The sequence below is a fragment of the Geotrypetes seraphini genome, chromosome 3, assembly GCF_902459505.1.
Source record: "Geotrypetes seraphini chromosome 3, aGeoSer1.1, whole genome shotgun sequence".
NCBI classification, from domain to species: domain Eukaryota; kingdom Metazoa; phylum Chordata; class Amphibia; order Gymnophiona; family Dermophiidae; genus Geotrypetes; species Geotrypetes seraphini.
Window position 1 is genome coordinate 371,923,435 of NC_047086.1, and position 13,059 is coordinate 371,936,493.

Below are 13,059 nucleotides of genomic sequence, written 5' to 3' on the forward strand. Positions count from 1 at the left end.
TGTATATTTAGTGGAAGAATTTCTGATTTATTCCAATTAATTTTATATCCTGAAAATTTTCCAAATTTCTCAATCAATTCAAGTAGATGCGGAATGGTGGATTCTGGATTTTTCAGATATAGTAATAAATCATCTGCGTAAGCAGATATCTTATATTCTTTATCTGAATGAGGTATACCCTGTATCTCCTTAGCTTGTTGGATAGCTAATATTAAGGGTTCTAAAACAATATCAAACAGCAAAGGGGATAAGGGACATCCTTGTCTAACTCCTCTCTGTAGATTAAATTTTTCTGAAAACGTATTATTAATATATAGTCTAGCAGAAGGGGAGCTATACATTGTTTGTATCATTTGTATAAATCCAGGACCTATACCAAACCATTCCATTGCTTGATACATAAAAGGCCATTCTACTCTATCAAAGGCCTTTTCTGCATCTAATGAAACTGCAAAAGTAGGTTCATTCATTTTCTTTGTTAAATATAACATATGGAATGTTAATCTGATATTGTGAGATGAATGTCTTTGAGCAACGAATCCTGTTTGATGCATACCTATTATATGGGGGAGAGCTTTAGCTAATCTTAGCGCAAGTATTTTTGCTAATAATTTTCCATCTACATTTATTAAAGATATTGGTCTATAGTTTGATACCAAAGTGGGATCTTTATTGGACTTTGGCAAAACAATAGTCAAAGATTCTGCTATAGTGCCTTTAATACAACCTTTATTGAGTTGATATTGATAGAGATTTAATAAATAGGGTAATAAAAAGTTTTGAAATGTTTTATAAAATTCCACTGTATATCCATCACCACCTGGAGCGGATCCAACTCTAAGGGACTTCAAAGCTGTTCCTAATTCTTTTAGTGATATTGGTTCTTCCAAACTTCGTTTTATATGTTCAGGAATTTTTGGACCCTCTAACATTTTTAAAAATTCAAAACCATCTTTTTCTTTATTTGGATAATTTTCAGAAGAATAAAGAGATTTATAGAATTTTAAGAATTGTTTTAATATAGGTTCAATTTGTGTATATGTATTTCCATTTTCATCTTTTATTGCTATTAATTTTGTTTTTCTTTTTTTCGCTTTAAGATAGTTTGCCAATATTCTTCCTGATTTGTTTGAATTACCATAGTACAATGTTTGTTGAGAAAATAAATCTTTCCTAATCATCTTAGATGAGATCTCATTATATTTACCTTTTAATTTTAATAATTCTTGTTGAATAGAATATTCCCATTTTTCTATAAGTTTTGATTCTAAATTTTTAATCTCTTTTTCTAAGATTAAAAATTGTTTTTTAATTTGTTTTTTTAGAAAAGCCGAATAAGAAATTATTTGTCCTCTAATGGTTGCCTTAAAGGCATCCCATAAAGTTTCTCTGTTAATATCATCATTATCATTTATTTGAAAAAATTCTTTCATTTTTGTTAGAAGATTTTCACAAAAATTTTTGTCAACCAACATTGTATTATCTATTTTCCAAATTGGTCTGTTATTATTTTGATCTGTAGTTTTAATTTTGATCCACACTCCACCATGATCAGATAGAATAATTGGATCAATGGCTGCTTGTGTCACTTGATGTGCAAGATGTTTTGAAGTAAAGATATAATCTATTCTTGAAAAAGAATTGTGAACATGAGAACAGAAAGAAAATTCCCGACCATCAAAATGAAGTATTCTCCATATATCTATTAAATCGCAAGATTGAATCAAATTATCTAGTCCCATAGATTTCATAACTCTACCTGGGTTTTTATCTAATAAAGGATCTATTACAGCGTTGAAGTCCCCTGCTACTATAAGATTTGAAGTAGCCAGTGGTATGATCAGTTGTTGAAGAGTTTTAAAGAATTCGTTTTGGTTCGAATTAGGGGCGTATATATTGATTAACGTCATGGTAGTATTTCCCATATTCATTTCCACCATTATCCATCTTCCATGAATATCTGAAGCTTTTAGTTTAAATGAAGCAGAGCATTTTTTGTTAATTAAAATAGCAACACCTGCCTTTTTCCCTATAGCTGGTGAGAAAAAACACTGTTTGACCCAACCTCCTTCTAGCTTTTTAGATTCTATATGTGAGAGGTGGGTCTCTTGTATAAGGCATATATCAGCATCTTGCCTTTTTAAAAATGATAGTGCTTTTTTCCTTTTTATCATATGATTTAGACCGTTAACATTTAAAGACATAATTTTAATATCCATTTATTTTTAAATTTTCAGGTATTAAATTATGTATATTTTCCCAATGTTTTAAGTATTTCATTTCTCTTTTTTCCTTTATTCCCATGATTTCCTTATATATTTCCCTTTTATTCCCTCCCATCCCTCTTATCCCTCCCTTCCCCCCCTTATTAATTACGAAAACTTGGATACGCAGGTTGAGGTTAGATTTAGATAACTCCCACAAGCTATTAATAATTATCTAAAGTACTACCATTTTTTCCCTATTTTTGTATATTTTCTTTTATTTTATTATTAATTATAAGAATAAGTAAAAAGTTTTTCATTCTTATGTATTGAAAGATTATTTTCTGTATTTGTATATCTTTAAATCCATAAGAATGATTATATTAAATCAATTATATCTAATAACATTTCAATTACTATTCATTTCTTTTCAGGTGGTATATTATTTTTATTTTAAAAAGCTTTCCAATTTAGCCTCTTTCCTCAGAACTGTAACAAGAGTCTACAGCACAGGAATCCACTCTTCTCTTATATTCATTATTTTCTTATGATTCACGAGAGAATTGTCAATTAAGAGGAGCTAACATTCCCATCAGTGTTCTTGTAAGTTTTGTCTCATTAGCATACTCTCTAGACATCTATGATTTTAAAGTATCTGAGGCCTGTGCAGACAAGAGTGAAGTCCTGTGCCAAAAACTCTCCTTTTATCTCCCATAGAAGATTCCCAGGTTGAACTATTGTGGATACTAAATTAAACTTAATAAATAAAAGAACATAAAATTTGCGTTTCAGATTTATTCTTTTCATATATTTCGTATTGAAATGCATTTTAATGTATCTGAAACGCAAATTTAAACCTGAAGTACCACCTTCAACCGGAAATACAACAAACCAATCACTTCATCTTTTTTTTTTTTTTTTTTTTTTTTTTTATAATATTCTTTGTGATTGAAGGATGATTTTCTTTCTCACTATTACTCCGCTTTCAAAATTTCGGATTCAATCAGTACATTTTTAAGTTTGTTGAAGAAACTTTCTTCGTCATCATTTGAGTTCGGAGATGTGTTTCAAATCATTTACGTTCCTGCCATTCAGTTTATTCTATTTATTCTGAATAGAATTTTTATATTTTTCAGTTTTCTTGTTTTCTATGTAGAATGTTGCAAGTTGTTTAAGTCTTTAATTTGATCCTTGTGTGTTCTTTTTCCATTGCTTTCCGTTTTGATCTATCTTTAACCGTCAATAGACTTTAGTATGAACCCATTAATTGTTCTTTAGATTGTCATAGGTTGCTCCAGTTGATTTATAAATTCCTGTAGTTTTTCTGGATCTGTAAAGTTTTGCGTTTTGTTAGCAACGGTAACCTTCATAATTGCCGGGTACAGGAGCCCAAATCTAGCTCCTAGAGATCTTAGTTGTGGTCTCATGTCTAAGAATAGTTTTCTTCTTTTTGCTGTTTCTTTTGCAAAGTCCGGAACAATGTATATTTTTGAATCTTGGCATTTAAGATTTTTGATTTCCTTGGCTAATTGGCATATTTCAATTGCTTGTTGGTGTCTTAAAAGTTTAAAAATTAAAGTTCTTGGACCTGTTTGAGTGTTATTTCTTTGTGTTGGAATCCTATGGGCTCTTTCAATTTCCAGTTCCGTTTTAAATTTCAATGGTAGTATTTTAGGTAGAAATTTTTCAAGAAATGCAATCGGATCATTCTTTTCCACTCCTTCAGGTAATCCGATTATTCTTAAATTATTCCGTCTTTCACGATTCCGGCTGTCTTCAAGATTTTTTTTTATCTCTGTTATTTCTTTCCATATGATTTTGCTGTGATTCATGTCTGTATTTAATTGTTCTGTAATATCTTCTAATGTTGAAATTCTATTCTCTGTAATGTCCACTCTTTTAGTTAGGATTGCAGCATCTTCCATTGCTTTTTGTAGTTTTTTGTTACTATCTAAGACAATTTCTTTTATTTGTCTTAGTTCTTCCATAACATCCAGATTTTTTTCTGTTGGTAATGGGATTTTAGAGGGTGTACCTGGCTCAGGTTTCGACCTCTTATTGCTTCCTGATGTTCCAGCTCCTAAGTCAGCTTTATTTTGTTTAGTTGAAGTCATATTTCAATATATATTTTAGTTTCTTTAAAATATTTAGTAGTAATTCTTTTTAATATATTTTTAATATATTTGCTTATAAGGAGCTATTCGTTTATCCAACCATTCGACAAAGCCTCGCCCCCTTTTTTTTTTTTCAGTATTCTTAAAGCAACTGTAAGTTATTTGTCTTAGGCTCTATTGCAGACTCTTGTTGGCATCTAGCCTGAAAAAATTTTTTTGCAACCTTCTTGTTCTAGCTCTCCTCTTACAAGCCCAATCGCAGCTTTTGCCGAGGAGAGCAATATTCCATCCAATATGTTTACTTTAATCTTTCAATGTGCATGTATATGTATTTCAGTGTCTCTTAACTGTCTCAACTGTCTCAATGTCACTTTTCTTCAGGTCAAAGAAATTACCAATCCTTTTATTTGACCTTCCTCAGAGCCCAAAAACCTATAGTCTCTTATATCTGAATCTCTTAAATTATAGTAGGAGAGATTAACAATTATAGTGATCTTTCATAGTTTATTTTTGAAGTTGGCAGCAAGGAAATAGTTAAAAAAAAAAAACAAACCGTTGCCAAGTAGCTTTTACTGCAGATCTCTCCTCATTTCCAGCAGAGGACAGCTATTTCAAAGCCCATTCCCTGATTTAAACAGGCATCAGGCATTTCAAAAAACTGATCCTTGTCATTAGGCAGACCCAGACTTTGTAAAAATTTATTTTTTTTTTTTTTTCCGATCCAAGATGGCCGCGGTCGTGGTGCACCGAGCAACTGCCTGTTAGCCCCCACCTTCGGGAAATCTTTCCTCTTGCTCTCTGCCAGAGATCGTGTTAAAGAGGAGGGGAAGGAAAGCCTCCTTGGCCTCACGGCGTCCCGGACCAGCCCACCCTGGTAACGTTTAATAGTAAAACTTGTTGCCTCTGCCAGGGGGACCCAATCTTGCCGGTTCTGCCTGGGGGACCCGATTTTGCTGTTTTTGCCAGCGGAGACCCGATCTTACCGGCTCTGTCAGCAGGGATCTGATCTTGCCGCCTTTGTCAGCGGGACCCGATCTTGCCGGCTCTGCCTGGGGGACCCGATTTTGTTATTTTTGCCAGCGGAGACCCGATCTTACCGGCTCTGTCAGCAGGGACCCGATTTTGCTATTTTTGCCGTTGAGACGGATTCAGCCCTTCACACCTCTTTCCTCATATATCAAATGAAAACGGCACCTCTTTCTCGCGATTCCCCCTTCAAATTTTCTCTTCCATCTAATCAAAGAGGTAAACTCAATTTGTTATACCATTAATATCGTTTTTTTTTTTGTAGTTTTCTGAAATTTAAGCTTGTTTATACAGGAGCTCTTTCTTCATCCAACCGTCATCGTTCGCGTCCAAGCCACGCCCCTTCTTTCTCCCTTTTGATCTGTGAATAAAACAGCCTGGCTTTGTGTTCTCTTTTAGGTCTCCCATCACAATGACACATTCCTCTGTGCAAAACAGCTCTTCTGATATCCGCTTTTACCTCATGGTATATGGCAGCATCGCTGCGGCTAACTCATTGTTCACTGCCCTGCGTGCATTCCTTTTTGCCTATGGAACCATCCGTGCTGCCAGTATTCTCCACAATAAGCTGCTAAAGAGAGTGCTGAAGGTAGGTGGGGGACTGCACCAAGCTGAAGAATATGGTTAAAGATACGCTGATGAGGCATATACAGTGAGCGCAGATGCTCAGTGGATCGCATTGCACTGGTAGATACCATAATAAACCATCCTCTGGCCCTACTCTGCAGTGTGATAGTCAACTCTGAGCAAAAAATAAGTTTAGAAAATACATGGACCAACAGATTTAGAGGGAAGATCAGTGATATTCCACTATAGCTATAAAATATAAATATATCATTAGGGTGGTCCAAAAAAATTAACACATTTTGTATGTCCATAAGGCTCATTTTATTCCTTTATATAAAAATGTAAAACACACAAAATTTTACCTAAAGTGTAGGGTTCACCCCACCTTGCTGTTTTTTTTAAAAGCACACAGTTCAGGCACAAAACTGAATCAGATAGTAAAAAGGTGCTCTGCTTTAGGCCCAGCAAACACAGCAAGGCACAATTAGGTAAGATGTTCCTTTTTTTTTTCACCGATGCACATGTGCTTAAATAAAAGCGGCATCAGCACCTTCCCACCTCATGCCCGTGGTTTCCTGTTCTATTAGGGAGGAAGAAAGGTGGGGCCCAGTTTATTTCGCTCCACCCCCTATAACCCTCTTTCTTTTGACCTCCTGTAGCGTGATTGGTGGTTCTCATCTCTTGCAGAAAACATAGGAAGAAGTAGTTTTGGAATTGGAACTGTGGCGGAGGTCAGTGTGTTGGGTGGTTATAGTCCAGGGCAGACATGGGCAAAATACGGCCCGTGGGCCAGATTAAAAAACTAAACGGGCCGGATATGGCACACGGGCCATAGTTTGACCATGTCTGCCCTAGAGACATCAGGAAACACTTGCACAGGTTCACCACAAAATTTTGCCATCCTAATTTTGAAATATTTTTGAAATTTTTTGAAAACAATATGGCAACCTACTGGCCACCAGAGCTGCGAAACTGGACAGACAACTCACCAATCTGCTGATTTCTACCACAGACTACAAAACCTTCAAAAAATAAACAAAAACCTTACTCTTCAAAAAAATACATAAAACCAATATAACACAACCAGACATGTGCCAAGCTTCACCTGCAATACTATCTACTTCTTAGCAGGCCATTCAGGTAGGGTTCCCTGAATGGAAGACTTTGAACAATCAGTATAGTTTGGAGTTCCTATGCTTCCAAGCAGACTTCCTAAGACATCAAGCCGCACTGTGGTATAAATTATTATCTGGGTACTTGAATAAAAAACCAAAGAATGGTCTGAGAGACATTTGGAGCATTGAGATCAAGCACCAAATTTCTGCATTTCAATGGCCACAAATTTGGTCTTGGAGAATGAGATGTACAGTGTCAGCATCTATGAGACAAACTTGGTTATTTTTGTTACATAGAATGTTTTGGACCCCTGTTCGTTTACAAAAATTAGATAGTTCTAAGTCCAATAGATGCTGGCACTGTAATCTGGAACCTGGGACATTAGATCATCTACTTTATTTTTGTCCCTATATTAAGATATTTTGGAATTCAATATGGTCTCAAGTAAATACATTATTGGAAAATCATGTGGCACTCTCTTATGATAAAGTGCTATTTGTCATGATGATGAGGAAAAAGAGACAAATATCATCAGAGAACAACAAGCTTTTATTAGTTATGACAGGGGTTGCCATCCAACACATAACCAACAATTGGAAAAATCACAGAAACCTTAGTTATACATTTTGGTGGAATACATTATGCCATATATTTAAAATGGAACGAGCAATAGCAGTACAAAGAGGGACATATACTAACTTTATAAAAATATGGGGGCCATTGGCAAAATATTGTAGTGAATAGTCAGCACTTCTTCTCTTCTCTTTTTCGTTTTCTTTTTTAGCACACTAAAGGGGGGTGGGAGTTGGAAATAATGTTACATATTATGTTATACTATGATATATAATATGTGTATATTTTTATTGAAAATATGATGAAGGGTGGGTGGTAGGGGGGGTTATTGATTTTACTAGATGTTTATATGGCAGATATCAAAGTGCTATTCTGGAATAATTTGTTGTAATATACTCTTTTGTGCACTTGTTTTAATTTGAAAACGAATAAAGAATTATAAAAAAAAAGAAAAGAAAATGTTCATACTGTTCCTTATGTACTTCTTAATATCATAACAATTCTTATGTAATCCATGTCAGCATAGCTATCGCTACCATTCAGCATTTGTAGTTGGCATTACTTATGTCAGCGAAGGCCTATGGGAAATTATATCAATCTGACTCTGGCATGGGAATGCAGATAGACCCTGAGGGCAGGGAAACTTTTTAAGTATCCCTGATATGTTTTAAGTAGCCCTGATTGAATCAGAACTAGCTAAAAGGTGTTAATGTCTGATTAAGAGGGTGCTTAGGACAATGGGTCCAGGTGCACAGATCAAGCAGATAGCCTGCTTGAATGGGACAAAGAAGCCAGAGACTAATCCCATCTTCCATGCTTGCAAGTATCACACCCTCCTTAGCAATTAAATTAACCATTGTTTCAAACAGTTTACAAATTCTAAAAAAAAAAGATACTGGGACATACAATATTTTCTATATTCAGAATAAGATTCCAAGGTATAAAAGCCTCCTCTCTGCTCTATCAAGCTAGCTATCTATCTCTGGAGGAGAGGGGTCTTGACTCTCCCTCTCTTTCTCTATCTATCCTTCCCTTTATCTATGAAACACAAAGCTTAGACCATCCCCCTTTTCTCTCTCTCTCTCTCTGCCTTTCCCTGGAACTTCACGCTTTCTTCTGAACTCTGTAAGGCAGGGAAACTGCTTTGCTCTCTACTTAATTGTAATGCTTAATTGTAATGCTTATAAATATTACTTTTCTGTAAGCCTATTTCTATAATATATTCTTTATGCAACCACCTCTGGCTGTGCCTATTATTTGATTCTACTTCCTGGTGAAACTTCAGTGAGGGAACTGAACCTGGGACCAGCGTTTGTCAGTACGCCTCGCACTTAACCCCTACCACCTAACATTGGGGGGGCCACTAGCGAAACTGACAATCCACTTTGAACCGCAAGGTAATGGCGGAATAGAAATTACTAATGTAATGTAATTATTAATGTTTTGTCAATTTCACTCATACAGATTATTAATAGTATAGATCTAGACTGGACCACATCTTGACTATCCTCCAAAAGCCCTGTTAGATCTAATTAAACAGGTGCAAGCTGATCTACTCCCTAAGATGATTCAATTTTTTTCCTCTGAGGATTATAATAATACAGTCAAACCTCGGTTTGTGAGTAATGCTGTTTGCGAGTGTTTTGCAAGTCGAGCAAAGCACTCGAGCCGAATAACGCAGTTTGCGAGTGTTTTGTTGTCTGAATTTCTGCTCCTGCTATATAGCCGCTAGCCTACTTGTGAATGGGATTCCAACACAAGTTTTCAGTGGAAAAGAGGAAGCTGAACTGATGTAAACATTTGTTTTCCCTTTACCAGGCTACAGTGACGTTTTTTGACACCACACCAACAGGACGTATCATTAACCGCTTCTCATCTGACCTGTACTGCATTGACGACAGCCTTCCATTCATTCTAAATATTTGTTTAGCCAATGTCTTTGGCCTGCTGGGCATGGTGGTAATAATAAGCTATGGGTTGCCTTGGATTATCCTGGTGATGGTACCACTTGCTGCTCTTTACTTCTGTATTCAGAGATACTATCGGCACACTTCGCGGGAGCTGAAGCGACTGTACAGTATTAGCCTGTCGCCAATCTACACCCACTTCTCAGAGACCCTGACAGGACTAAACACTATCCGGGCAACCCGGGCAACAGACAGGTGAGCATTGTAGAGTCCTCCTCTAACTTCTCTGCACCAGTAACTACTGAATCTTCCATATCAATTAAAGACAGGGAGTCCCTCTAGCGTCTCTGCACTAGTAATAAGTGAATCCTTCCTCCTTTTCCCTCCTCAGTTAAAGGCAGGGAGTCCAGCCCTCCCACAAGTGATGGGTGAGCAGAGTTGTGGTGGGAATTGATTTTTAAGATTCTGGGTAATTTTGTTGTTTGCACCCAATGATCAAATTAAATACCACTATAGTTCATAGACAGAAATTCATAAGTGAGCTTGGTTCATAGACAACTCGGCGAAAGACAAAGGCGCACGCCGACAACAGCGCAAGACGGAGGCACACACCGAAGAAAATTACAGTTTTTAGGGGCTCTGACGGGGGGTTTTGTTGGGGAGCCTCCCAGTTTACTTAATAGAGATCGCACCGGCGTTGTGGGGGGTTTGGGGGGTTGTAACCCTCCACATTTTAATGTAAACTTAACTTTTTCCCTAAAAACAGGGAAAAAGTGAAGTTTTCAGTAAAATGTCGGGGGTTACAACCCCCCACAACGCGGCGCGATCTCTATTAAGTAAAGTGGGGGGGTTCCCCCCACGCCCCCCCCCTGTCGGAGCCGTAAAAACTGTAATTTTCTGCGGCGCGCACCTCCACACTGCACTCAATTGTCTGCGCGCGCTTTTGTCCCGGCGCGTTTTTGACCTGACACCGTGAGCTTGGCTACGGTACGGTAGGACTGAGCACGGTACGGTAGGCTGGGCTTGAATGTGGGAACCTCATTAAGAGCACACACTCTACTTTAATATTGACCCTGAATTATGTACCTGGTGCAGGTTTGAAGAGGAGAACAAGGTGCGATTGGAGACGAACCAACGCTGCCTGTTCATCAGTAACACAGCTATGCAATGGCTAGACATCCGTCTACAGATGATTGGTGTGGTTGTGGTTACAGCAATTGCAGTGATTGCCATCATTCAGCACCAGAAGGAATCTGGCAACCCAGGTTCACAAACTGTTTTATCTTTTTCTTCCTCCCTTGGCTGGGAGCAGCCACAATGTCCCTTTCCTCCTGGGCCTCTGCCTGCTGCTCCAGAATCCCAGTTTGGACCTTAAGCCCTTCTTTCACACACATTCAGGATCCTCATGTTTTTTTGCAAATGTTTTGTGGCACATGATATGGTCTTTCTTCAGCAGTGTTGTTTTTGTCACCTTCCCATACATCTTATGATTTTGAAGTAATATTTTGAAATTGTTAAAACAGTCAATATTGTCCCCATTTTCTGCCATAAACCAGTTCTTTCTGAGGCGTTGAACTACAACCGTGGTCGATTTTATGCTTCAACACCATGTGCTGATAACAGCCTTATTTATTTTATCATGCTTGCAATTAAACATGTATCTTTTGCGGTGAGCCTCTGTTACATTGGGCCCAGACTTGGCAAAATTTATATAAATGCCAACTCTTGATTTGACATGACCTGTGTAAGAGTAGAGGCAGGGCTGTCATGGGGCTAAAAGGACATGCTGGATCTCGTTCCTCATGCTGACACCGGTGCTTGAAGATATGCGCTTAGACCACTGTTCTTCCTTTATAAAGCACCCACTTGCCTTCATTTTCCTTTTCTTTCCTTCATCTTTGCATCCTTCTCTGCACATGCCTGGTGGTCTCATCTGTGCTTTCTTTGCAGGATTGGTAGGTCTGGCACTCTCCTATGCTCTGTCCATCACCAACCTGCTGTCAGGTCTCATTTCCAGTTTCACACAGATGGAGACAATGATGGTGAGCGTGGAGAGGGCAGAGGAGTATTCCACTGAGCTCCCAAAAGAGACCCAAGATGAGGTCATCCAGGTGAGTGTCTTCGTTGTTTTCCAAAAACCAAAAATGCCTCCCTGGAAAACTGAAATCTCCATGTGTCAGGTGGCCCATCCAGGGCTGAATATAAAATATTGATAATGATATGCTGAGTGTTTTTATTGATTATACTCCAAGCAAGGATCCTTTCTGTCCAAGTCCTTGCTAGGAGGGTGGTATTGGAATAAGAAAAAAATATGGTTTCACTTGGCAGTTTGAGGAATAAACATAAACATATGAATAGAAGATTAGCCTAGATTTTGCCAGCATAACATATTGAAAATTTTAGGAAATTTGTTGCATTTCAATTAATTGCATTTCGCTTTGTAAACCGCCTAGAAATTGTTTGATTATGGCGGTATAGAAGAATAAAGTTATGTTAGATTATGTAGGACAGGAAAACTCCATGATGCCAGTAGCAGTCCTATTTTTTTTTTTTGTATCCATGATACAATACTTGTTTTTATTCACTTGAAAAGAAAATAGATATAAATTGGTTTGCTTCTTTCCTGGCATAGCACCTATGCACAAACACATGCCATATTAAGGTGGGAGAGTCATCTGGTGTGATGTGGCCTTCATTTTGACAGATAACTGAGGGAGGCTTTTTTTTTTAAATCTCCTCTTACAGGTTGCCACTGATTGGCCCAGTGAGGGTCATGTGGAGTTCAGAAATGTCATGCTAGCATATCGACATGGTCTGCCTAATGCCCTGGATGGGGTGAACTTTACTGTTGTTCCTGGAGAGAAGGTGGGCATAGTGGGCCGAACTGGGTCTGGCAAGTCAACAATGTTCCTGGCACTGTTCCGAATGTTTGAACTGAATGAAGGAGAGATCCTTATTGATAATGTCAATATTCGACTGGTGGCCCTAGAGGAGCTGAGGTAGGCTGGACAACACCCTCATTCCAGTTAAAATATGTCATTGTGAAGGCAATAGGAGGACAATGAACTACTTGGAGATTCTCTTGTAATCCAACAGTGCCACCGTTTCATAGAAACATGACAGCAGATAGGGCCAAATGGCCCATCCGCTATCTCCTCCTCTCCCTAAAAGATCCCACGTGCCTGTCCCATGCTTTCTTGAATTCAGACACAGCCTTTGTCTCCACCACCTATTCCAGGAGACTGTTCCAGGCATCTACCACCTTTTCTGTAAAAAAGTATTTCCTCAGATTACTCCTGAGTCTATCGCCTCTTAACCTCATTCTATATCCTCTCTCTCTGGAGTGTCCTTTCAGTTGAAAGAGACTCACCTCATGTGTATTTATGCCACATAGATATTTAAATGTCTTTATCATATCTCCCCTCTCCCACTTTTCCTTCAAAGTATTCATATTGAGATCTTTAAGTCTGTCCCCGTATGCCTTGTGACATAGACATAGAAACACAATGGCCAAATGGCTCATCCAGTCTGCCCATCCTCTCTCGAAGAGAT

General features: G+C 37.8%; 1 protein-coding gene across 4 annotated transcripts in view; it reads left to right on the top strand.

Moving 5' to 3' along the window:
- ABCC10 (ATP binding cassette subfamily C member 10) overlaps nt 1-13,059 on the top strand; it is a 109,886-nt gene that overhangs the window by 66,498 nt on the left and 30,329 nt on the right. For all 4 annotated transcript variants that reach the window (XR_004538743.1, XM_033936883.1, XM_033936885.1 and 1 more), the window contains 5 exons: nt 5,744-5,933; nt 9,419-9,762; nt 10,603-10,772; nt 11,458-11,618; nt 12,253-12,506. Coding sequence is in view for 3 of the 4 variants with exons in the window: in XM_033936883.1 (XP_033792774.1) it covers nt 5,744-5,933; nt 9,419-9,762; nt 10,603-10,772; nt 11,458-11,618; nt 12,253-12,506 (1,119 nt within the window). In the remaining variant the exon portion in view is untranslated. The remainder of the gene's footprint in view (nt 1-5,743; nt 5,934-9,418; nt 9,763-10,602; nt 10,773-11,457; nt 11,619-12,252; nt 12,507-13,059) is intronic.